This window comes from Schistocerca gregaria, chromosome 2 (genome assembly GCF_023897955.1).
Source record: "Schistocerca gregaria isolate iqSchGreg1 chromosome 2, iqSchGreg1.2, whole genome shotgun sequence".
NCBI classification, from domain to species: domain Eukaryota; kingdom Metazoa; phylum Arthropoda; class Insecta; order Orthoptera; family Acrididae; genus Schistocerca; species Schistocerca gregaria.
This window is the reverse complement of record NC_064921.1, coordinates 339,412,917-339,439,335: the sequence shown is the minus strand read 5'-3', so window position 1 is coordinate 339,439,335 and position 26,419 is coordinate 339,412,917. Positions and strand designations below refer to the sequence as shown.

The following is a 26,419-nucleotide window of genomic DNA, read 5'->3' as shown; positions in this document are numbered from 1 at the left end:
AATCCCAGGACTGATTTGACTGAGCATAGACACAGCTCAGTAGTTTGGCAGGTACAGGGGTGGGGGAATTAATCCCCTCATCTCACCATTCCACATATTTGGTGTTACATAACAGTTGTTTGGCTGATGCAATTACGCCCAACGTATAGCTCTCTTGTGGCATGACTGCGGGCTGACAGCTGGTAGTCAACATTTACATTTATATATTCTTAGGCTTCATCTACATCTATATACGTAGTCCACAAGCCACCAACAGTGCATGGCAGAGGGTACCTTGTACCACTAATAGTCATTCCCTTTCCTGTCCCACTCACACATGGAGTGAAGGAAAATCAAATGGCTATACACCTTCATATGAGCCTAATTTCTCTCAGCTTGCTTTTGTGGTCCTTACATGAAATGTATGTTGGTGACAGAAGAGTCGTTCTACAGTCAGCCACAAATGTCAGTTTTCTAAATTTTCTCAATGGTGTTTCACAAAAAGATTGTGTTCCCACCATGAACTTGCCAGTAACAAATATAGTAGTGGCACCATGTCATGCCCTTGTAGTACTTCAATGTCTTTCTTTAATCCGACCTGGGGTAGTCCTCAAACACTCCAGCAGGACTCGAGAAAATCGTTCTAGTGTTTTATACAAAGTCTCTCACATATATGGGGACCTACTTTCGATAACATGGTGCCTGGTGCATACTTAGTGATGGATGTTCCACCACTAGGCCAGGCACATGACATTAGCTGTGAGCATTAGCTGTGAGGCTCAGCTGTGGCCACCACTGGACACACAGTATCAGATATGAGAGTCTGCTGGCCACTGGCGACTATGCTGCCGTTAATGTGTTAACGGGCTGAAATGATGCACTGTCAGACATTTTGTGGAGATCTAGGAATATGGAATCTGCCTGTTTCCCTTCATTAGTAGCAGGATATCATGCGAGAAAAGGGCAAGCTCCCGCATCCTGCATCTCTGAGGTGATGATCTGGACCGGCTCAACTCCTTCCTTTCTTTTGCTGGATGAAATGCAGCCTAATCCCTCCACATAGTGGCCCCAGTGGCCAATGTGGTGTTATTTTCTGTGCAGATGGTGTCAACTGTCTGCAGGGGTCCCATCAGCATAATATTTGGAAGCTGAAGGTCAGACAAGGAAAACACAGTCAGATGCTTAAAGAATCGAGCATTGGAGCATAAGAAAATCCATCCAGCATGGAATGGAAAATAAGTATGTCCCACGGAATGGAAAGTAAGTTGTCACAAAGTTACAACAGACATTGGAATTAATGAAGAGATCCGACTGTCTGAATATATTGACACATAATAGACTGACATGCCTCCTGAGGGAAAAGAACCCTTTGTACGAACCAGCATGCAAATCAGTTCTCAGACATCTTTTGAGACTTCTCACTGCTCAGCCGGTTACTGGCTGATCTTGTGGCCATCGCCACCTGGCAGTTTTGTTCATTCCCCCCCCCCCCCCCCCCCCCCCCTCACACACCCTCTCTCCCATCTTCAGTCACAAAATTTCAGACCTTGTGAGTCAATATTCCCCCATTGGTGACTGTCGTGTGACATCGAAACCACTGTGGTGTTCTCAGGTGTGTTTTGTTGAGGCATCTGCTGATGGTGACTGCTAGCCAGATTCTCTCATGAACACTGCTATTAATACCTTAGTGTTTGTCTACATTCCTGAGTTGTCAGCCTTTAAATGGAACAACCCTTTCAGAATGAAGCAAACACTTTAATTGACCTGTACCTAGATGATTTTTGGGAAAATCTCACTATGTCCTGGTGTGGCTGAAGTGGAACCCACCTGTCCTCAGTACCTGAGAGTGAAATATTAAAGTACATAGCTGAGAAGGCACATTAGTGGTCAAAATGAGCAAAGGAAAAATCTATTCCATGTTTGTTAAGGTTTGCTTTTAACAGTACACATGGTTACAAATAATGGTGTGAATATCTTGAGACTACTGAACAAAGCTAGCTTCCAAATTCACTGGTTTAAAAAGAAAAGTCAGAATTTAAAAAACCTTTCAATCAAGACTCACTTATTCTTCTTTAGGCATGAACACGAACACATTTTCTGAATATAACAGAACTAGTAATACTACTACTTCATAGTCCTATGAACATGGATGACTGACTGACTTCTGTTCTGTCCTGTCCTGTTCAGCATGCTCAAGCCTTGAGTGTGGTGAAGCAATTCAAAGACGACATAGTTAAAGTTTCAAGAATCTCTTTATATCTTGAGAGCAGCACTCGAGTGCATATGAAAACTACAAGTGTGAAACCTGGTCTCAAAAGAGTGATAAATTTTCTGTTCGTGCTCTTCATGCTGTACTGCTTAGAACTTCTTTATTTTTATATGAGCAAACTGCCTGTATGGAAAAAGGGAGAACCTAGAACAGATTCTAAGTTAGATGAGATTTAGAAGTGAAAAGTATGATGTGTAAAGTTGTTCCTCTTATTTATTTTTCGCTTTTTATTTGTATAGAGTTGAACAGTAGCTTAATCTGCAGATGCACTTCTTAATGAAAATTTAAATCTCAGTTAGTCTGTATTATTCTCTAATTGCGAGAACATGATACTGCAGTTCATTCTTCTAGGGTATTTTGGAAATGTTGGACTGGCTTATAATTGCCAGTCAACAGCCAGCGACCTGTACTACAATTTTCAGATCCTCATTTGACCAAATGAAGCTAAGTGTACCTCGTTTCAGACTTCAACACTGGCAGGGGGGGGGGGGGGGGGCACTTGATGTAATCACTGGGAACTAAGCAATGGGTTTCTGTGTCAATGATAACCCCTAGGTTACAGACACACATGTGGAACTCCATACAGATGTTACTGTCAGGCTGCAATTTTTTTTTTTTTTGTGTGTGTGTATTTGGTTTGCTGGCATGTCAATATGCATTATAAACAGAAGACTAAAGCTCAACTTGTGATAGTCTGTTTTCACATTTGTCAAAGTGACTAAGACTTGACAGTGCTAACATGTTCTGTAACACGTTGACTGCCTTGAGGCAGCAGCCACAGCAGAGCCTCAGTCTCACCTGACACTGTGTGCCCGGCTGACCTGACAGTGAAACATCCATCATAACTATTTCCCATCCCTATTGCTAGACCACAATGTGTACTCTCACCCATACTACCTAATGCATTATGTTATTCCTTTGTTTCTTGAGGACCAGTCATTGGATACAGCAGATGTACATCGTACATCAAGTAAGACATCCACGTGTGAAGCGTATACTAAAGCTAGAGGAAGAAAAACAGTTGTGTGTATGTTATAATGTATTTCGATGGGGTACTTAATTGTTTTCACCAGTATTTTCTCCACACAAGAGATTTAATTACTTAAATAATACTGAACTACTTTAGCATTTGATCATATCTAACACTGCACTCACAATTTTGGCAGCTGTAGTAAGTGTCCATGCCCTTCATCGAGTTCAGGCAGAGTGAGCTGTTGGCAGGCCAAAAACTCTAAAAGACGAGCATCAGCAGGCCAGTGCACAGTCGTAACATACGAAATGGACTCTAAATGAGCTGAGGCACGTTGGTAGCATGCACAACAATAAAAAGGGTTCAAGATCTTGGCTTTGTTATATGTGTGTGGGAGCCAAAAGGTATTAGCTGGGAGTTTTAACTCTTTCACTTGCGACATCACACACATACTCTGATTATTTTAGTCCCCATTTTCCCACTATCATTAAAAAGAATTAATTGAATTTAGTGGAAATTATCTTCATTTCCATCTGTACTTTAGGAACCAATACAGTGTGGCAAAGGCAGTTTCTGTTTTACATTATATTATGGTTTCTGTTCCAGTCACAGATGTACTGTCTGAGCTATTATTACTCGTATGTTCAAGATACACAGGGTGTCCATAATTAAAGTTTCAATTTCAAAACTCTGTGGAAAGAGGACCACTGCTTAGAATGACGTCAAATTGGAACAACATATTATTGACGCAAGGGGAAATTTTATCAGTGGATGGCCCTGTAAGCATCTAAATATAAACAGGCTCAACTAAAAGTGACAGATGAATCACAATATGGGAGCTGTGATTTGAGTTGCACATTACACCATCTGTACTGTTCAATGTGCACAACACACAAGTTTTTCACTTTTCCTGAAAATTTCCATAAAGCACAAAAAACCATTCTATTTGAAAATGATCTCGGTGCTTTCACCAAGCAGATATACTCTTTTGTTACTTAGGAGTGCTGTATTTTGGCAAACCACTATGAAGCAGTCAAGTTCCAATCTCCCTTCACCCTCCAACGTCATTTTATACTCTCCTCCTTTCAGTCTGGATTTGAGCTGAGAAACTTAGCAGGAATGCATTAGCGCTTATTTTTTGGCACATTGTGATTATTACTAACTGGACTTTTGAAATAAAGAGCTCTCTACTCGACAGAGAAGCTACAAAATTTTATGTGGCAGAAATGCAAAGGATCTGGAATTATTCAACCCTAAACTCTCCCAAATTTCCACTTCTTGAAATGTAAGGAAGATCATTTTCTGCATTAAAGAATGTTTCAGTAGGCAAATACATGAGCTTAAATGAGGAGAATTTGGATTATTATTTATTTATCATATAACTGTTAGTGCTGGAGGTCTCCCAAATGATGCTCTACTCATCTTCGATACAGCTCTTTTCATTTAAGCACAGAGGCTCCGTCTTTAAGGGAACTAAATCTGTCAGGAAAGAAAGGTATTCAGGAGAAATTGTCTGTGCCCTATAGTAAAGGACCAACTGAACTGAAAATGGGAAACTACACCAGTCCCGGGCGGCTACGAGAACTGACCAAACTACAAATTTTTTTATTGACAAACCTGTGTGTGTGTCCGTATTAGACCTATGAGTAATTGTCAAAAGATTACTCTGTATCAATATTTATATGTGGTATGGGTACTGCAATGAAATTTAAATTTATTGGCGATTGAGATGTATACAACAGTATACAATCCCCTGGCTATCCTTAGAGATAGAAACAGGCTTCATCTCTCCATGGAATTTTCTGCAGCTATTCATTGACCGCTTCAGTGTGGGCAAGGAATTACAGAGTGAAAATGTTTGTCTTGCTGGCATGTCAGCTGGAAGCAACTCCTGTACATGGGTGGTTTTGTGTGGATAGTAATGCAGGATGTTTCATAGGATTTTATGCACCATGCTTGCAGGCATGACCTACATTTGGGCAATTTCCCATGCACAGCATGTCTGCAAACCACCATTCTACACTCCTTCAATTCTGCTGTGGCCACATCCTTGACAGGAGTGAGATCAACTGCTTTCCTTTCTCTTTGTCACATTGCAATTCAATGGAACCTGTCTTTTTCAAGTTTTGTAACCATTTTTGCCAGACCTTATCAGACATTGGAGCAATGCATTTTTTCGTAACTATGAGTGTCCAGGACTTCTGCAGGGCTAAGGGTGCATTTTACCATTCTTGTGAAACTTGACCAGTAGCATTTGATTCTTCATGGAGACAGTCATGTTGAGCACCTCGGGCACAAACTGAGAAACAACTATGAGCCGCACGGTTGGTGTGTGTACCCTGACACTTACACCACCGTCTATTAGTCATATTTTCTATTGTTCCATGGTGTTTCCCCAGGTCAATAATATGCTGTTCCAATCCGATTTCATTCTGGGCAACAGTTCTCTTTCTACAGCATTTTAAACTGTAAATTTAATTGCAGAAACCTTGTATCTTGCAGTGGGAGTAGGGGAGTCGTCGTTTCTGCTGTGCAAGATGGGTCTTGGACTTTGCTAATCAGGCTTTTGCAAGATGATGTGTGTTCCTGGGAGTACCTACCAGTTAATATTTACATTCCCTTTTGATTTCTCTCGTCCTTTGAGTTGGTAATTTGTCACAACGCCAGCTGTGAAAGCTTACATACTATAATTAATGATTAAAGCTTACATGCTATAATTAATGATTGTCACAACTTTGTTTTCTTCCTTTTTAGTAAAGTCCACTTAGTAATTACATATGTTTCCTTTTATAACAAAACTATTGCAGGTAAGTTTCAATTCTTAATTACATCCATTATTGTGAAGCAGTCATTCTACTACATTTGAGAATAGAATTAACCAGTCACATTTCTATTCCAGCTGCTCAGGTAGGTTTTTAGTTTGGAATGAAACTTCTACTCTAGTGTGCATGTTACAATACTTTTTATTGTTCTTGCCACAAATTTGCAGTTATTGGAAAAATCGTCTATTTTAGTGAAATATTTTAGTAAACAAACACTTGACAAAAATATTTTAAAAAATCATTAATACTGATCTGCATCCAAAAGCTCCATCAGGAAAACACTAAAAGAACAGGACATTCTGACTGCACTTCTGTCCATGTTCTCTCTCTCTCTCTCTCTCTCTCTCTCTCTCTCTCTCTCTCTCTCTCTCTCCCTCCCTCCCTCCCTCCCACAACTGCCTTAAAAGTCTTCTTACATTTCTGTTGTTGATGAGGCACGAGTGACGCACATGCATGGGTTACTTCCTTTCTTATTTTTAACACACTACAATAATATAAGCTTCAAAAAATGGTACAGTGTTTTTGTTTCATTTTAATGTTTGTTACAATATATTCATAATATAATGAGTAGCATGTTTATTCATGTCTGTTGGATGAACGAGCAGTGAGAAAATTCTGAAAATGCACTAGTAACAACAATTCATTAAGAAATAAAAATGACAAGTAAAACAAATTCCAAATTTTTTATACTTATGCTGTTTGCTTGCTAAAAACACACTTCATTTTCTCAAAGCAAATAGTAAATTTATCAAAAATATTAGACTGATATTACTGTTGACACGCGTTTCTATTCAGTTCCCCAAATTCTTTCAGGCATAACTGATTTATGCCAGAAATAACACTTTAGATAGTAATAAACATCACTTTCAATAGTAACATACTAACAAAGGAATAAGGTGTTTGCTCGGTACAAAGAACGTTACCCAGAAAATTAGTGTAACAATATTTGTTGCATCTTCTGTTCATAATTTTTGGGGCAATTTACAAATGACAATAAAAAAATCCACTCTGTCACTCATTTATTTACACACATTAAAAAAAAAACAATAAATACTAAGAATAAATATTATTGTGGCACAAAACAGGAAGATCACAGTTCATCTTGAAAGACATGAATGTTATGCAGGTGATCACCGTAATCAGTAACTTCACTACCAACGAATGTTTCATGGTGGTTAATTATTTCATCAAATGATAAAATACCATCCTCATTGTCATCAGACTCAGCAAAAAGATGGGAAACTTCATCTTCTGCTATCTCCCTAAAACACAAGAAGCATATCAAGTTTTTTTTTAATAGTGTTGAATTTAAATCTAAGGAAACTTTTTCTTATACTGCTTACAAATATAACAAACAATCCAAACCAGTGTTTGAAAGTAGAAAATCCTTTCAGTGGGAACAACTAGCTACAAGGGAGGGTCCATGATTGTTAAGTTTGTGGATTTTCGGGAGCATGTAGGTGGGTGTGCAGCGAGTCATGGGGGTGAACAGGGAAATGGATTCAGGGGAGAGGTTCTGGGAAGGGCCTACAGCTCTAAGCAGGCGTTGGAGGTTATATTGGACTTCTGTAATAGGATCCCTCCAGCAGAGTTTACAGGTGGAGGAGTCAGACAATTTGTAGTAGGGACTGCACAGTAGCATAATCTTGTGGAGGCAACAGATGTGCCACAGAGATATGTTTTTGCAGTACCAGGTTTGTGAAGGACAGGGACTGGTGGAATTTGAAAAAGTGGAGCCCGCTGTGAAAGGAGTGCATGTCTGCAACTCAACATGTTGCCTTTACAGTGAGTAGCAATCTATCCTTCTCATAATTGTTCATATCCAAACCTGGACACCCCACTTTTTAACTGCCAGATGCACTATCCAAGCATCTCGCACAGAATGGCTTACCACTAAGGTGTGTGCTCCAAGTGCCATTAGATATGCTTATAATTTATAGTGGACGCATTCTTTACTTCCACTATAGGAATTTTAATTTCCAACCAAACATGTATTATTTTTTAAAAATAATTTATCTTAATAATTGAAGCCACAGTATACCAATGAATTAAGAATTAAAAGATTTTAAACATGGCTGCAACAGCAACTGTTGAAATTCTTCACAATAAAGGATGTGCTTTCACACTCCTTGTCTCGATAGTTCATAGGCGAAGTAATGGTGCTAAACTGTTCGCTTTGACCCTGTGCCCAAAGTCATGTTGTACAGATGGAGATGATGTCTCAATTATTGACGACGCCTTTGGCACAACTGTTTTATTAATCTCCATTGCATGATGTAATTTTAGATTTTTTAACTTCTGATGAAGGTATATTTGTATGTACCAAAAACTTGGTAAAGAATTTTAATACATTTTTATCCTGCAACTGTTTTTGGCTGTCATCCTTTATTGTGAAGAATGAAGAATTATTGTCCTACTTTTCTTGAAGACATCACTAATGTTCCATTACACTAGACTCTCGCTAATTTGGTCGTTCCTGGCACATATGGGTGCCAGATTAGCAGAAGTGCCGGATTATTGAGTGTCTGAAATTTATTTTATTCATTTATTTTGTTTTTATTTATCTTGAAAACATTGGGGATATAGCGTACTGTACTTCATTAAACTGAAGGATACAATTTTGAAACAAAGGATATACTTTATAAAATCCACAAATATATTAATTCTCAAAGAAAACTTAGTCCTCAAGTGTATACTGTACATAATTATACACTCGTATCACTTCCTGTGAAACAGGTCCCCAATTTTTAACTGTCGCAACGATGATACGCGGCGGTGGCACGCTTTATCACGCAACCGCTTTACAAGCATTACATTGGTACTGCATGTATCTGGTTGTTGCAGAATGTACTCCAGGAAGACCTCAGCAGCTTCGACACCAGCAGTGTGAGAAATATTCATGCTCTCTTCTCCTGCGTCCTCTTCTTCATAACTTTCATCATTAATTTCTTGCACACTTATTTCTACATCTGTTAAAGTTTTGTCCGTATCACAGTATCCTCATTCAGCCACTTAGTAACTTCATCATCATCAATTTTTTCTCCTCCTGGAAGGTTGTGGAACATGTCTGTGTACAAAGTATTTGATAATTCCATATCGACTGGAACAGTGCCGTCGCTCACTACTGGATCCAACTCGGCATCAACGGGTGGCCACTATTTTCTCCAGCTCTTCATTATGGTAGCATTCTCCACTTTATCCCATGCTTTGGCTGCTTGGAAAACAATATCACATATGTTAATTGCTTTCCACACCTTCAGCATACTCTCAATAGAGTCGTTTCCACTTTTGTTCAACAAGACGAGAAGTGAATGTCGATACTGACATTTAACTGATTCCTAAATTCCCTGGTCCATGGGCTGAATTAGGGCTTCCACATTGGGTGGGAGAAAGAGTGCTTGTATACCGTCCACATCTGCATCTACATCTACATTTATACTCCGCAAGCCACCCAATGGTGTGTGGCAGAGGGCACTTAACGTGCCACTGTCATTACCTCCCTTTTCTGTTCCAGTCGCATATGGTTCGCGGGAAGAACGACTGTCTGAAAGCCTCCGTGCGCGCTCTAATGTCTCTAATTTTACATTCGTGATCTCAGGAGGTATAAGTAGGGGGAAGCAATATATTCGATACCTCATCCAGAAACGCACCCTCTCGAAACCTGGCGAGCAAGCTACACCGCGATGCAGAGCGCCTCTCTTGCAGAGTCTGCCACTTGAGTTTGCTAAACATCTCCGTGACGCTATCACGGTTACCAAATAACCCTGTGACTAAACGCGCCGCTCTTCTTTGGATCTTCTCTATCTCCTCCGTCAACCCGATATGGTACGGATCCCACACTGATGAGCAATATTCAAGTATAGGTCGAATGAGTGTTTTGTAAGCCACCTCCTTTGTTGCTGGACTACATTTTCTAAGGACTCTCCCAATGAATCTCAACCTGGTACCCGCCTTACCAACAATTAATTTTATATGATCATTCCACTTCAAATCGCTCCGCACGCATACCTCCAGATATTTTACAGAAGTAACTGCTACCAGTGTCTGTTCCGCTATCATGTAATCATACAATAAAGGGTCCTTCTTTCTATTTATTCGCAATGCATTACATTTGTCTATGTTAAGGGTCAGTTGCCACTCCCTGCACCAAGTGCCTATCCGCTGCAGATCTTCCTGCATTTCGCTACAATTTTATAACGCTCTTCGAACCACGCACGTACACTGCGAACCGTGTCACGCTTTGCATAGTCCTGCTGCTAGATATCAACGTGCCGAGGAGGAATAAACAGCACGTAAGGGCGGACATGGTCCCCACAGATAGAAGCATACTTCTATTGATCCATTATGCATTTCGTTACAATTTTTTAATGCTGCAACTTCTCTGTATAATACAGCATCATCTGTGAAAAGCCACATGGAACTTCTGACACATTTATATATATTGTGAAAAGCAATGGTCCCATAACACTCCCCTGTGGCACGCCAGAGGTTACCTTAATGTCTGTAGACCTCTCTCCATTGATAACAACATGCTGTGTTCTGTTTGCTACAAACTCTTCAATCCAGCCACACAGCTAGTCTGATATTCCGTAGGTTCTTACTTTGTTTATCAGGCGACAGTGCGGAACTGTATCGAACGCCTTCCGGAAGTCAAGGAAAATAGCATCTACCTGGGAGCCTGTATCTAATATTTTCTGGGTCTCATGAACAAATAAAGCGAGTTGGGTCTCACATGATCGCTGTTTCCGGAATCCATGTTGATTCCTACAGAGTAGATTCTGGGTTTCCAAAAACGACATGATATGCGAGCAAAAAACATGTTCTAATATTCTACGACAAATCGACGTCAGAGATATAGGTCTACAGTTTTGCGCATCTGCTCGACAACCCTTCTTGAAGACTGCGACTACCTGTGCCCTTTTCCAATAGTTTGGAACCTTACGTTCCTCTAGAGACTTGAGGTACACGGCTGTTAGAAGGGGGGCAAGTTCTTTCGCGTACTCTGTGGTATCCCGTCAGATCCAGTGGACTTTCCTCTGTTGAGCGATTTCAGTTGCTTTTCTATTCCTTGGACACTTATTTCGATGTCAGCCATATTTCTGTTTGTGCGTGGATTTAGAGAAGGAACTGCAGTGCGGTCTTCCTCTGTGAAACAGCTTTGGAAAAAGGTGTTTAGAATTTCAGCTTTACGCGTGTCATCCTCTGTTTCAATGCCATCATCAACCCGGAGTGTCTGGATATGCTGTTTTGAGCCACTTGCTGATTTAACGTAAGACCAGAACTTCCTAGGATTTTCTGTCAAGTCGGTACATAGAATTTTACTTTCAAATTCACTGAACGCTTCACACATAGCCCTCCTTACGCTAACTTTGACAGGTTTAGCTTCTGTTTGTCTGAGAGGTTTAGTTTCTGTTTGTCTGAGAGGTTTGACTGCGTTTAAACTTGGAGTGAAGCTCTCTTTGCTTTCGCAGTAGTTTCCTAACTTTGTTGTTGAACCACGGTGGGTTTTTCCCATCCCTCACAGTCTTACTCGGCACGTAGCTATCTAAAACACATTTTACAATTGCCTTAAACTTTCTCCATAAACACTCAACACTGTCAGTGTCTGAACAGAAATTTTCTGTTTTGATCTGTTAGGTAGTCTGAAATCTGCCTTCTATTACTCTTGCTAAACAGATAAACTTTTTTATATTCCTATTAACTTCCATATTCAGGGATGCTGAAACGGCCTTATGATCACTGATTCCCTGTTCTGCACTTACAGAATCGAAAAGTTCGGGTCTGTTTGTTATCAGTAGGTCCAAGATGTTATCTCCATGAGTCGGTTCTCTGTTTAATTGCTCGAGGTAATTTTCGGATAGTGCACTCAGTATAATGTCGCTCGATGCTCTGTCCCTACCACCCGTCCTAAACATCTGAGTGTCCCAGTCTATATCTGTTGAATTGAAATCTCCACCTAAGACTATAATATGCTGAGAAAATTTATGTGAAATGTATTCCAAATTTTCTCTCACTTGTTCTGTCACTAATGCTCCTGAGTCGGGAGGTCGGTAAAAGGAGCCAATTATTAACCTAGCTCAGTTGTTGAGTGTAACCTCAACCCATAATAATTCACAGGAACTATCCACTTCTGCTTCCTTACACGATAAACTACTACTAACAGCGACAAACATGCCACCACCGGTTGCATGCAATCTACCTGTATCCTTTCTAAACATCGCCTGTGCCTTTGTAAAAATTTTGGCTGAATTTATCTCTGGCTTCAGCCAGCTTTCTGTACCTATAACAATTTCAGCTTCGGTGCTGTCTATCAGCACTTAAAGTTCCGGTACATTACCAATGCAGCTTCGACAGTTTACAATTACAATACCAATGCTGCTTGGTCCCCGCATGTCCTGACTTAGCCCTGCACCCTTTGAGGCTGTTGCCCTTTCTGTACTTGCCCGAGGCCATCTAACCTAAAAAACGGCCCAGTCCACGCCACACAACCCCTGCTACCCGTGTAGCCGATTGCTGTGTGCAGGGGACTCGTGACCATCGGACTTTAAGAGAAACATCTGAAGGATAGCTGGGAGCAGTGTCAATTATAAGGACAGCTTTCAGTGGAATCTTTTTCTTCTTTAGCTCTTTTCTCACTGCTGGTACAAACAATAAACCACTTAGAGAATATCTGTCTGTCCATCCACGCTTTCTTCTGAGCGGAATACAGCACTGGTAGAGTACTGATGTCAGAGTGCTGAAAACAATGAGGATGTTTAGATTTTGTGGATGTTTGGATTATCCAGTCACCATAAGCGGTAGTTTATGACTCCCATTTGCGTTACAACACACCATTAATGTTAAGCGCTGTTTCTGTTGCTTGTAACCACAAGCTTCCTTCTTATTCTTGTGTTTGAAGGAAGCATCTTTTCTCTTTCACATAATCTTCCATTTCCCCAACTCTATCCATTTGTCAAGAGTACTGTCAAATAACATCTTTCTGTTTGATGTCATAAATAGATGCTCATCCAATAATGAACTCAGCAGCAGCGACTTTCTGTGAAGAACCTCAATTTTACTTATCTAAAATTTCGAGTTTCTGCTTGAGGTCTAGCGTAACGCGTTTCCTTTTAGAAGACATGATTCCGAACTGTAAAGGAAGCTACAATTTCAAATACAGTATATAAAGCATTGTTTAACTAACCATTGTTGAATAGGATAATTCACTGTGCACGTGTTTCTGGATGTGCACCGGATTACAGACAAGCTGGACTACTGACGGCCGGATTAGCGAGAGTCTAGTGTATTTTTACATGATCAGGCTCTTCATTTGTGACTTGGACATGTGGTACCCACATATACTGCTTTCAGCTTGAAGGTAAGTGCACATGAAAAAAAAATGTAATGAAGGGTGGCAATGAGTCTATGATTTGCATTCCATATTTGCTTTATTCAGTGTGTCTGGATAGTGATGCAGGCCACATAATAAAATTCCCTTGATTTTTAGTTTCTTCAAGAAGCTTAAAGCATGTACACATGAAGGTTAATGGGAAACAAGCAGCGAGATCCTTAGGTTATAACAATTACCACAATCGTGTTATTGTGAGCACCATATCCATGATTGTTATCACTAACCTTGAGAAGTTTTAAGAAATGGCATCATTTATACATTAATGTATCAAAATACAATTCACTACAGAACACTTAGAAGTAACTAGGAGACAGAACAGCTAGCTAGAATTAAATCAATCTTCTGGGGGTAAAATTTCAAGTACTTCCAATAACATTTGGAAAAAAATATCACTATCCTAACTTTTTGATCTGTTAGTTCCTTCTGCAGTCAGGAGTGAGAGATGTGTTGTGGAACCTTGAGGTCTGATTGGTCCCTCATTACAACCTCCTCCTTCCCCCATCCAAAAAGTATGTACTGGCCACCCAACTGTCTCTTTGAAACTTTACATGTATACTTTAACATGAATTAAGTTGACATGACTGATATCAATGCTTTCCAGCAAGTTTGAAAGGTAAATATTTGCTGCTGAGTTCTTAACACATACCTCATAAATTCATGTGGAATAAACAAAGACATCAAGAAGGAGAAATGCTCAGGATAAATATCGTCACTAGGAATGAACGATATTAATGTAACAATTAAAAGAAGGTGGTTACCCAGTCAAATCTATCAAGCAAATAGTACACTCCATACTCAACTCCATTACATCTAATACAGTAGAATTTACACAACTTTTACCCTCCCACAATCTGCCAATTTTGCCACAATGAGGTGACATGCTTGCATCAAAGATGCAAACAGATTTACTGTGTGTGGAACCACAAAAGAGGTGTATCTTTGGATGGGTCACAATAACATATGGTTCCTGAAGATGAGCCTTCTGGGTAACAGCATAGGAACAATCTAAGTAATTGTCCAATTTGGGCTTGTAACATTAACCATTATAGCTTTGCTATGTTGGTACTGTAAATGGCCCAAAGCAAGGGGAAACCACAGCTCCTATATTTTCTAAAGGGTATGCAGCTGTTCTGGATAGTTTAATGATAGCATCCTCTTTGGCAAAACATTCCATAGACAAAATATTGGACCCACCCAGAGACCAGAATGGGAGACTGAGGACAAGGTTGCCATAAGCAAAAAAACTAGTGTTATATGGGCCCAAGCAATGAATCCTAGATCCCTTAATAAGGAAGGTAAGTTGGGGAATTTAAAATGAAAAATGGATTTGCTAGAGTTAAATATAATGGAAATTTGTGAAGTACAGTGGTACAATGAACAGGTCAATCAACACAAAATGAAACTGGAGCAACACAGGAGTAGGTTTAATAATGAATAATAAACTAAGAATGTGGGTAAACTCTTATAAGCAGCAAAGTGAATGCGTAACTCTTGCCAAGATAGGTGCAAGGCCCCAATTAATACAGTAATACTTGTTTATGTGTTTACTAGCTTCAGAGATGAAGAGATTGAAAGAGTTACAATAAGAAACAAAATTACTCAGGTTGGTAATGGACATGAAAAAAGTTGAATTGTGAAATTCAATAGCAGGAAAGAGAAGAGAAGGAAACATAGGAGAACATGGACCGGGATAAAGGTATATAGAGGGAGCCTCCTGGTATAATTTTATAAAGAGCAGGATTAAATTACTGATAACGTTTGGTGGAAATATTGTGGCAGACAGCTCTACATGTGTGGAAGAGACCTGGAAAAACTGGAAGGTTTCATAAAGATTATGTAATGACAAGTCAGACATTTGAAAACACTGTTCTAAGCTGCAAAACATTCCCAGGGGTAAAGGCTAACTGACCATAATTTCGTGATTATGAACTGCAGATTAAAACTGACGGAATTGCAAAACGGTAGTAAATTAAGGAAACTGGATATGATAAATTGAAAATGATTATCTATTGTTGCCTAAGGCACCTTCTCAAACAGGAAGGAAATACAACAGAAGACAAATGCGTAGTTTTGAGAGATGAAATAATGAAGGAAACATAGAATCAAATAGGCAGAAAGTGAAAGCCTAGTAGAAATCCTTTGATAACACATGAGACTAAATACGAATCATACAATGATAAAATCTAATAATGAAGTGGACAAAAGAGAATGAGGATAACCAAGAAAATAAAACTGATAGAAACCGAAAATGGCAAAGCAGGAATGGTTAGAGAAGAAATACACAGTTGTAGAGGCACACATGGCTATGGGAAAGACTTAAGAGTCTCAATGGGCTTGACTGTATCCAAGAATCAAGAAAAGAAGTGAGAGGGGGGGGGGGGGGCAAAAGGATGAAAGTGGGAGAGGTGTGCATTTCCTGTAGTCTGGAGACCATTTGAGCTACAGCATGGAGCCTGGCATTGTCACAGAGGGAGATGACCTGTCCAATCAGTTGTTCTCATCTTTTGGGCAATATGCATCCCTCAGCTTCAACAAATAACAGTAGTTCAATGTGCAAAATGCCTTCCTGGTGGACACAAGTTGTTGAAAGGATCTTGCCAGCCGACAGATTCTTGGCTTTCACTAGGCTGACCTCCCCTTCCCACTGCAACTCTGTAATGTTTTTGGATTCCATGAGTAGTGGTGGACCCATGTTTCATCGCAGGTGATGATCCAACTCAAAAATGTATCACCTTCTTTCGCAAACCTTGCTGTAAGCTTCTCTTGTGCCCACAAATGTCTCCACTTCTGATTTTCGGTCAAAAGGAGAGGGACCTATCTGGAACACGCTTTACAGAACTGTAGATCATTTCTGATGATTACCCGACAGCTCCCATGACTTATTCCAGCTTGTTCTGCAATTTCTGATACTCTCCTGTTAATCGGCTTCAAGCGTGTCTCTCACCATGCCAGCATTTTCAGCTGTAAGGCTGGACTGAGAACGGCAATAATGTTGCTAATCTTTCACATGTTCTTTTCCTTTCTTTAACTTTTTATGCCAGGCAAACACATGTGTCCTTGACAATGTTTGATCACTGAACTGTGCAGTCAATCTCTGGAAAATTTCCATTGTTTGAACTCCTTCACGAGCAAGAAATTTTATAATGATGCGTGCACCTGTTGCTCTGATAGTGTCAGCATTACTGATGAAGCTATTGGAAGTAGCTAACAGCCAGCTCTTCCCACTCCTAACGGCGCCACCTAACAGTACTTGAAGCGCGGGTCCAGGTCTACAAACTGTTGACACTCAAGAACAAAAATCCCATTCATATTCGATTCAACCTTGTGGTTGAAAATGGGATAAAACCCAGGCAGCTAAAACCTATAGCTTGTATCTGAAGGTTACACCAAGAATGGTCATCATAGTCAGCACCAACAAAAATGGGATGAGAAAATGCAGACTGTACAGACAATAGAGCTAATTAGATTAAACAGTTAAATAAATAAAATATGCATGTAAAAGGTTAAAACAATGCTGATGGAAAACGTAGCCTGAAGTAACTCAGTGCACGTCACAGCGAGAGGTATCTCTCATAACCACCCTTTACACTGAACGTGGAGATGAAGTGAATTTTGTTATAAAATTTGCTTCCCCCACCCTCCATCCCCCGGAAATTTAGGACTCTGATAGCTGCTAACCCATTATCTTCAAGTATTGAGGTAGACCGTTTGATTGCTAGTCTCAAATCAGCCAGTAGGGCACACTTGGCAAGAATATGGGCTATTGTGAGATAACTTTCACAGCTGCATGTAGGAGGATCTCGTGGATAAATCTGGTGTGGCTGGTACACTGTCGGCATAGTGCAATGACATCTTTCTGAGAAACCTGGAGAAAGTAAGCCATCCCCCTTTATCACAATTAGGTCACTGAGGATTGTGGTAGTCTGCCATTCCATACCCCCAGGGGTTCCAATGTGATGTCACAGTTACAATCTTAAGTCTGCAGCCCTTACTCTGAGTACAAGTTTGTTACCTAGAGTTGTTTTATTAGCTAATCTGTTAGAAAGTTAATTCCCTGGAATACCCTTGTGGCTCTATGTCCAGATGAGCCTTACTGTCGTACTGGAGCTGTGGAGGACACTGGCAACTAAAAGAATTTCTGGGTAGCATTTAACTATTACTTGTAAGCAGTTCGAAGTTTCTACAAAACAGGAAGTCCTTCATGATGAGAGTTTTTATATACGGCAGAGCCCATGTTGTGGCAACAAACTCTGCAGTATATACCCTGCATGCACTCAGCAGAGTGTACTTCTTGTGCCCCCTTGCATGTGCAAAAGCAGAACCACCTCCATGACAGACTTTTGATCTGTCCATGTAGGTGCATGCCACATCTGTGTAATCATGGAGACAAGAATGAAACAGCCGCCTGAGAACGGTGGTATCATCATTTTTCTTATGACTACAAAAGAGATCCATTTGAATCATAGAACTAGGTTACATGGCACGAGTGCACCAAGAGGGAACTCTTGGAACACAGACAAAAGATTCCAGTTGGATGCCTAGCAGAGAGCTTCCCGTCATATCACAGCTGGTCATCCATTTCTGAGCGATTCATAAACCGTCTTGAATTTCTAATTGTGGTCCGCCCCATTAGCTGAACGGTCAGCGAGTTGGAATGCCACGCACACGAGGCCGGGTTCAATTCCTGTCTGGAGTGGGAGATTTTCTCCCCTCAGGGACTGGGTGTTGTATCATCATTTCATCCCCACTAACGACGCACAAGTCGCCCAATGTGGTGTTGCACTCAATAAGACTTGCACTTGGCGGCCGAACTTCCCACTACGGAACTCCCAGCCACTGACGTCATGTGATCATTTCCATTTCTGATTGTGAAAGGAGAGTTGAGTAATATGAGTGGGGCAGACATATGACAGATTGTGACACCATAGTTGACCAGGTACTGTTAGTTTTTAGCTCTCAGTGGTGGGACATCGGCTTTCAACAAGAGGCTGTTTACAGGGCTGGTGCAAAAGCCTACAGCTGACAACCACACACCTTTAAGTCGGCAGGGTCTCTCAAACTCAGTACAACACAGCCTTAGTTCAGTCACCATAAAATTAAAGATTTATTTAAAAAAGAAAGAAAGTAAAGGAAACCTCACAGAAGAACTGTTGTGGTCTTCATCCCAGGAGGTACTGCTGAGAAATCTCGAGGATATTTAGCGTGTGGTAACCACTTTAATTTACTGTCAAATAAAAGACCTAAAAGTTTGAAAGTTTTAGTGACTGAAAACAAGTTGTTACTAAGATAAAGTTCTGGGTGCGAAGGTATAGTTCTGAGTCGACAAAACATCATAACAGGGGTTCCCGGGAGGAAATTTATATCTATGGTTTAGGGCCAAATTATTTTCTTGATGTATGCCCCTGGAAGTTAGCGATCTATGGTGTGCAATGGTGCAGAGCTGTAATATAAGCAAATGTCATCCACATACAATGATGGCAAAACCAGGGACCTCGCAGTCAAAGAGAGAGAAATTCTGGGTAAAAATGGAAAGCCCTACTCACGCAGCACAGACAGGATGTGATAGCACCAGGTGGTATTGTTAAGTCTTTTGCATGACAAAGGACACAGCAATCAGTTTGTCTGTTGTGGAGTGGAATGCCAGAAAGCTACTTTGAAACCGATTTTTGTTCTCCAGCTTCCAGGCAACAACATAGTTGTATGACCATTCTTTCGAATAATTTGTACAGCCCATTTGTTAGAGATTGATGGATAATTAGTAAAAATCTGAGTGTCTTTTTCCCAGTTTTAAGGTAGGAATAATAATATATCCTCTCATCACTGGGAGGGACAGGGCCTGTGTCTCTACATTCTGCTAAAGAGCTGCAGATCCCCATTCACTAAATGGAACAGTGCGCCATTCAAAGCCTTGTACATGGAAAGATAGAGTTTCACTCCACCAAATGTTTCTGGATCAGAAAATTAAGGTGGTAGTCAATGCATGTGGGTATACTGGTAATTGCACGAAACATTCAACACTGATCAGTACAAGCACTGCCCCTGACATACATACCAGGAACTCCTGGGATGAGAGGAGGTTGGGGGCCAAATGCAGGATAGTTCAGTCCATACATACAGTCTGTAGCCCGTCAGATTATACACACCTAACCTAACATCCACATTTTCTCTTCTTCATTAAAAACAGAGCCTTTGCTCAAATTCTCTTGGATGCTATTAAATGTTCCATAGAAGATGGTGCTTGTGGTGGTTAAAGTGCCTTGCAATACTTTCCCACAGCTGCAGCTATTTTTAGAGCACTGTGGCACCGATATCACTCGGGAAGAGTCTAAAAATAGGTTATCACTGTTTCCACAGTGTGCATAACCATGTCAACAGTATCCTGTATCACTCCTTTCGTATCCTCCTCGTCATGGGCCGCGGAAGTTGCTTTGGAGATAACAGCCTGGTAGCTGGCTTTTCAAATTGACCAATGTGGTCCATGTTTCACTGCACAATAGGCTATGAAAGAGGTAGTGATAGTAAAATGTTACAGAGATTTGTCGAAAACAGACCACAAGATTAAAGATGAGATGATCAGGCTGCAGCCCTTCTAGAATGTGGTATGGAAGCCCCACAAGGGATTGTGGGCACTGAAGTTTGCCAGGAGGAAGGATGGAGGTAGGTGTTCCACCATATAGTGATATCGTGTAGATTTATCTGGGTAGATAGATACTAGATACTGTTACCCTAACTGGCAGGTGGACATGAATAGCCACTGCTTCTAACACAGCGATTCGTAGCAAATGCTCAGGAAAAGCATGCAGACTCCTCTAAATGCTGTCTTAGTGTTAACTCTATTAGTACAGTAGGATTTGTAATTTGTATGGGTAAGGAGTTATGTTTCTAACAACAGTGTCTCCTGAAGCATGACGTCAATTGCAAAATAGCCATTAACTGATGGCGTTCAGCCAGTGATGGTGGTACCAGAAACATCAGACTGGGTTCTGAGAAGGCAGCAATGGGGAAATGGAAATACAAGTTACTTTGCTGCTGAGCCGCACTCCACGTGCATGTGCTGTTCTTCATTTGTATTCACAGGTTCGACCTCTCATGGAAGAGGGACCAGATTGACCAGAGCAGCACAATATAGTTTAACTTTAGATATTTTGTTCTTTTCCCTATAAGGTTTCAGTATCTGTGGGGATTTTCCTGTCTTGACTTCTGGGGCAGAGGAGGACTGTTCTTTTCTACAACCCACAACCTATGTTCTGTTGGTCACTGGTTGGTGTAGACTGCTGGTCTGTTTCGTCCTGGAAGGAAGGCACCTCAGCAGGTGTGCCATCTTTTCTGACGATGCTGGAAGAGGGCACCATGGGGCGATTACCACCAGTGTTGTGCGTGTGGGGGTCGAGGGAGCCAGTGTACCCTCCCACACCTGAAAAATAGGTAATGACCTGTGAGTAGGGCCAGGGGTTGGTGTTTGAGATCTTATCACACTAGGACTGAATTTTGACACAATGCAGCCTCATTAGTACAGCAGTAGGAAAATAAAGTCTTCTATCACACCTATAAACTATGACTAATGTTCTCTGTAAAACATTTCCATCGCAGGTTATGATGACAGCTCCAGTGCCCGTGATACTATCTTTAGATCCTCTCTCGACACAATAAACAAAATTGACTCCATACCACTCTTGGTTAGTGGGTAATTCTTCATCTGTAGTGTGAGTCCCAATGGTAGATGATGACACGCTGTATCCTACTGAGTCTGTTGATAGGAGAGATGGTAATAGGTATTTCCCCAAATTATAACACACCTGAAGTGCTGGCAATAGATTGGCATTCAATATTTGGTGAACGAAGACCCATTTTTCATTCTCTCTATAGCTGCGACATCTCTGAACTCATCCTCCTTGTCTCCTCGCCCGACTCTTGTCCCACAGCATGACGAGACCGAAATGCCATGGGGTTGTAAGCGTCTGTATTAAAATCTTACTTTCTACCCACCAAGACAGCCGTGCTAGCACAGCCAATGATTTGGGCGAGTTTGATCCATTTCACTGCAGATCATCTGCCCTCGTGCCACCCACTCCCATGAGAGGCTCTCCCCATGGCTTCCACCGACCACAGCAAAGGCTACCTGGGGTCCTGGGGTAATAACCGTTATCCAGAGTCTGCTGCATTGTCCACTGTCAGAGGGGATACAACACCCCTCCCCCTCCCCTGCCCACTCCAAATGGATTAGCTACCACACTTGAATTTTGGGTTCAAACATTTGCAGAGGATCACAGCACGTGGTGAATAGATTAGGCACCAGGCAAGGTGTCCTTCCCCAAATGGCCCACTCTTCTGTGAGATTAAGAAAAGTGGAGGTGGAACATTAAAATGGGACTAAGTAATTATGCACGAAAATTTTGAAGGGAATGTTGTGAAATGAGCTAAAACTGGCAACTGTTCTAATAATGGCCAAGTCGTCACTGTAAAAGTTTCACTGGTGCAAGACGTCCTTTAGTCACCTCTTACAAAGGTTATTAATAACTGCACGCCCTTTCTAGCTGCCGATACCAGAAGGGGGAAACATTGCCATTTTTAGGGGAGACACTACTGCTGCAGACAGGTGGATTGCAAAAATATAGTAGAGTCCTGAAAACTGATACCAGGGCTATAAACCATTGTACTATATACCCCCACGTGCATACATTGCAGTCTATGCACTGCTCACCACAGATGCCGCTCCCCAAGACTGGGCTTGTGCTGCTGTCCATAGCAGAACAACAGCACCAACAATGAATCACAATCAAAACATTTTTACACTGTTGACTGGAATGTTCTCTTTGAAATTCTGAAGACGCCAGGGATAAAATACAGATGGCAAAATGTTACCTATAGCTTTTACAAACTGCTGTAGTAAGGCTCAAGGGACATGCATGGGGACAGTGATTGAAAAGGATGTGAGTGAATGCTGAAGCTTATCCCTGACGTTATCCAACTGCACATGGAGTAAGCACTATAGGAAAGTGAGGAGAAACCTGGAAATGCAATTACAGTCAGGAGAGAAGAAATAAAAACCTTAACGACATTGTAATTCTGTCAGAGACAGCAAGGGACTTTGAAGAGGATATGAACAACATGCACTACATTTTTCGAAAATATTTTATAATTATTAATAAAAGTAAGAAAGGGTACAAGAAGGTAGATGAATTAAAGCAGGCAATACTAAAGGAATGAAATCGTGAAACAAAACACTAAAAGTAGGAGATGAGTTTTACTCATTGGGCAGCAAAAGAACTGGCGATTGCTAAAGCAGAGGGGACACAAAATGCAAATTGGCGACAATGAATTTCAGACAATGTCTGGACCAAAAACATACTAGAAAATCCCATACAGAATGTTTTTCTTAATGATATGTTTTTCTGGTTATGATTAATTTTGGTATTATTGTTTGTATCATTTATAGCAATTTGTTTGTTTGAAATCATCTGATAACTTTAAACATTTTACAAATATTCCTTTTTTTTTAATTCCAGTATAATTAGATTGCCTATATCTCCAAATGTAGAGTCAGCGCAGCAAAAACATTACTTTCTTACTCAGCAGACCAAAATTACCTGAAATTGATTAATACATCAGATGCCACAGAATCGGTGTTACCCTGTGTTATCTATATAAATAAATATGTGAATGTTCGTTTCTTTGAAATCTTAAGGTCTCTGAAAGTTTTTCACCGACTGTTTGTATTTTGACACAATGTTGGATTCAAACATGCACATATTTTTATATACCTACTGGAGGGCTATATGTTGAAAGTAAACATATATATATTATATATAATACAATGGTCAAAATGAATTTTGTTTATTGCCAAAACTTGCAAAATAAACATTGTGATCCAGAAGTATGTTTCAGTATCAATACATTGGTTTGTTTATAATAAGGCTGTACATGCTGCCAAGAAGAAAAATTCCCAGATGAAAATACAGGATGTCCAAAAAGTCTTTCCCTTATTACATAAATTGATTACGCAGGCTAGAAGTAAGATACAAATATGAAACTTGTGTCAAATTGTTTACAACTAACAAAGTTTTTTTCTGTTTAGCAGTATGTAAGTAGTGGATGAGGTGCGGTGCCCAAGAAGCCATGTTAACCAATCAGGAGAAGGCACTGTGTGTCCTGTGGTACCATGAGACACGGTCACCAGCCACAGTGCAGACACACTTCCAGACAACATTTGGAAGGAATCCACCTGATGTCAAGAGCATTAAAGCCTGACATCTTCAACTTTTGTAGTCCTGTCTTCCTTAGTTGCGTGTAATATTACGGTATATTGATAATTTTTACTGTAATATGTAAGAAATTGCCCATGAAACCTGTAAGTACAGTTCAAAACATTACTACTTAATAGGAAATACCAATCACCAGAACTGTTTATAACCTATAGGCACAGTGACAAAAAATGTAAATAAAATAGCTGACATATGTACATATTCCAGGCCACTGATGATGCCTTGCAGAAAATAAAGGCGAAACGCGTATGGCACTAAAATTGTGTTTTATTCCATTGCTGTCAGATGGTCCATAAGTAAAAATTATCAATATACCGTTACATTAAAGCCTGGTATGAGAGGTTCAAGAACACAGGATCGGTTGTGGACCTTCTGATGTCTGGTCAACCAAGAACCTCAGCAGACAGGTTGGAAGCTGTAAGGCAGTCTTTTCTGTGAAGTCTGAAGAAGTCGGTGTGCAAGGCCTCACATGAATTACAGATGCAAAAAGCTCTCTGCATGACATTGTATACAAACGTTTATTGTTTCGTGCATACAAAGTACAAATTGTTCAGGCCTTGTTGCCCAATGACAGTACACGTCGATATGACTTTGTGGTCGAAATGCTATCACGTATTGAGGACGATGATAGTTATCTCAGACGAATGGCCTTTTCCGATGAAGCGACCTTTTTTTGTCATTGGAGTAGTGAATTGCCATAAGGTGCGCATTTGGGATTCACAAGGTGAATGTTTGGTGCGCGCTATTGCTCGATCGAATTATCAGGCCACTCTTCTTCGCTGAGGCTACCATCACATCTGCAGTGTATGTGGACATGTTGCAACTGTATGCTGTTCCTCAGATGCTTCAGGTGTTGTTTCAGCAAGACTGTGCACCATCTCACTGGGGTTTGGACGTCCGTGCCTATCTCAATATGACCTTTCCTGGGCGATGGATTGGTTGTGATGGGCCACAGAAATTGAATATCGCCTAGATGTGCTACATGCTACCAAGGGTGCTCATGTGGTAGTTTACTGATGTGTGAAAAAAACTTTGATAGTTTGTAAACAATTAGACACCAGTTTCATATTTGTATCTTACTTCTAGCCCGAGTTATCAATTTATGTAACCAGGGTAAGACTTTTCGGACACCCTGTACACTTTCTCTGTGTTAAGTGACATACTTTCCCTTTTAACTCAAACTTATCAATCCTTTGAATGGTAAAGGTTTTATAGACCTGCGTACACATTTTGGGAAGATCTTTGGTGCACAGCAACATGTACGCCGAGTATTTTAAATTACTAAAGAATAAATACGAATTCCACCAAACACAGCACATTTGTTTCCAAAGCACTGAAATCACAATTGCAACAAACTTCTGTCAGCAAATCATAGCTCAGGCCACGTGATTTCACCAACAGTAGATATTCAGAGCATGGAACATATGATATCAGCAACATCACCGTTCAGCAGTAAAAACACATAAAAAGTTCAGAGTTTAAATTAATGTACAAATTGTATAGCTACAAGAACAGCTAAGTTTTCACATATAATATTTGTCTTTTTTTGTGTGTGTTGCCCTTTCAGATGTGCCAGGAAAATTTGAAATAATGACAAATGGCTGGTCTTCTGGACACAACATTCTCAACATAATAATTCATCTTGCGTAAAAGGAAATTTACTTTAAAAGTAACGCTTCTCAAACCACCATTCACAATATTTCCTCACAACCTGTTAGAAATAGGTTCGTTTGTGCAATTGCCAGAGCATGCCAGAAAACAGGTGTTACTGCGCATGCGCAACTAAAATGACATAGGAAGCCCATGCTTGGTGTTTGCTCTATTCTTACAGCTTTTGCCAAATTTGCATTTAGAATTTCGTGTGTAGTGGGGCACCACATGATCATGTGCAGCACTGAAGTATTACTGTTATTTAACATTTCCAATCAAGTTTACATCCACACAGCACTGAAAAAAAGCTAGTATGAAAAAATACAAATTTCTTGCAAAAATAAATTGAAAAAATAGCTCTCTGTAAACGCCAGAATTAATAACAATAAGCTTTTCATGAGAAGCTAACATTACTTGTTAAAGCAAGAATCTGTATACCAGTTGTAGAAGCATGAAACCGGAATTTTGGATGCTATAATTACAAGTCCGTTGTTTGAAACTGATAAATAAAATTTTATTCAAAATAATCTCCATTGCTATTTATACATTCCTCCCACCTCTCCGGCACACTATGAATGCCACACAAAAAAAGGTCAATTCTTTTGAAGTGAACCAGTCTGCGAAACATTTTCGTACATTTTCATGCAAACTGAAGCATTGTTCAGCGAGACTGTGTCCCAGTGATTCAAAAAGATTATAATTGGACAGAGCCAAGTATGGAGAACAAGTCGCACATCCTAGTATTTCCCAACTGAACACCTTGATCATTTGCTGTGTGTCATGGGGCATTATCATGGAGCAATGTCACTGTGTTGCCTTTTTCCATATTCCAGTCATTTTTTCACATAAGGCTCGATTTAAATCGATCATCTGCTGTTGGTAGCAATCAGTGTTAATGGTTTCAGCACATTTTAGCAGCTCATAATAATGACACTCTTCTCATCCCACCAAACCCAGAGCATTGTCTTCTTTTCAAAGCAATTTTGTCTTGCAGTGGATGTCAATGGTTTGCCAGGATTCACCCATGATTTATGACAGTTAGGACTCAAAATATATCCAATTTTCATCACCAGTAGC

At 40.4% G+C, this 26,419-nt stretch overlaps 1 protein-coding gene across 1 annotated transcript in view; it reads right to left on the bottom strand.

Annotated features, from left to right (window-relative positions):
* Positions 1–7,042: 7,042 nt before the first annotated feature.
* The window catches only part of LOC126337003 (reticulocalbin-2), a 50,283-nt gene continuing 30,906 nt past the window's right edge, over positions 7,043–26,419 (bottom strand). Inside the window, exon 6 of the mRNA XM_050001249.1 lies at positions 7,043–7,302. Coding sequence (XP_049857206.1) covers positions 7,131–7,302 — 172 coding nt within the window. The 3' untranslated portion in view covers positions 7,043–7,130. The remainder of the gene's footprint in view (positions 7,303–26,419) is intronic.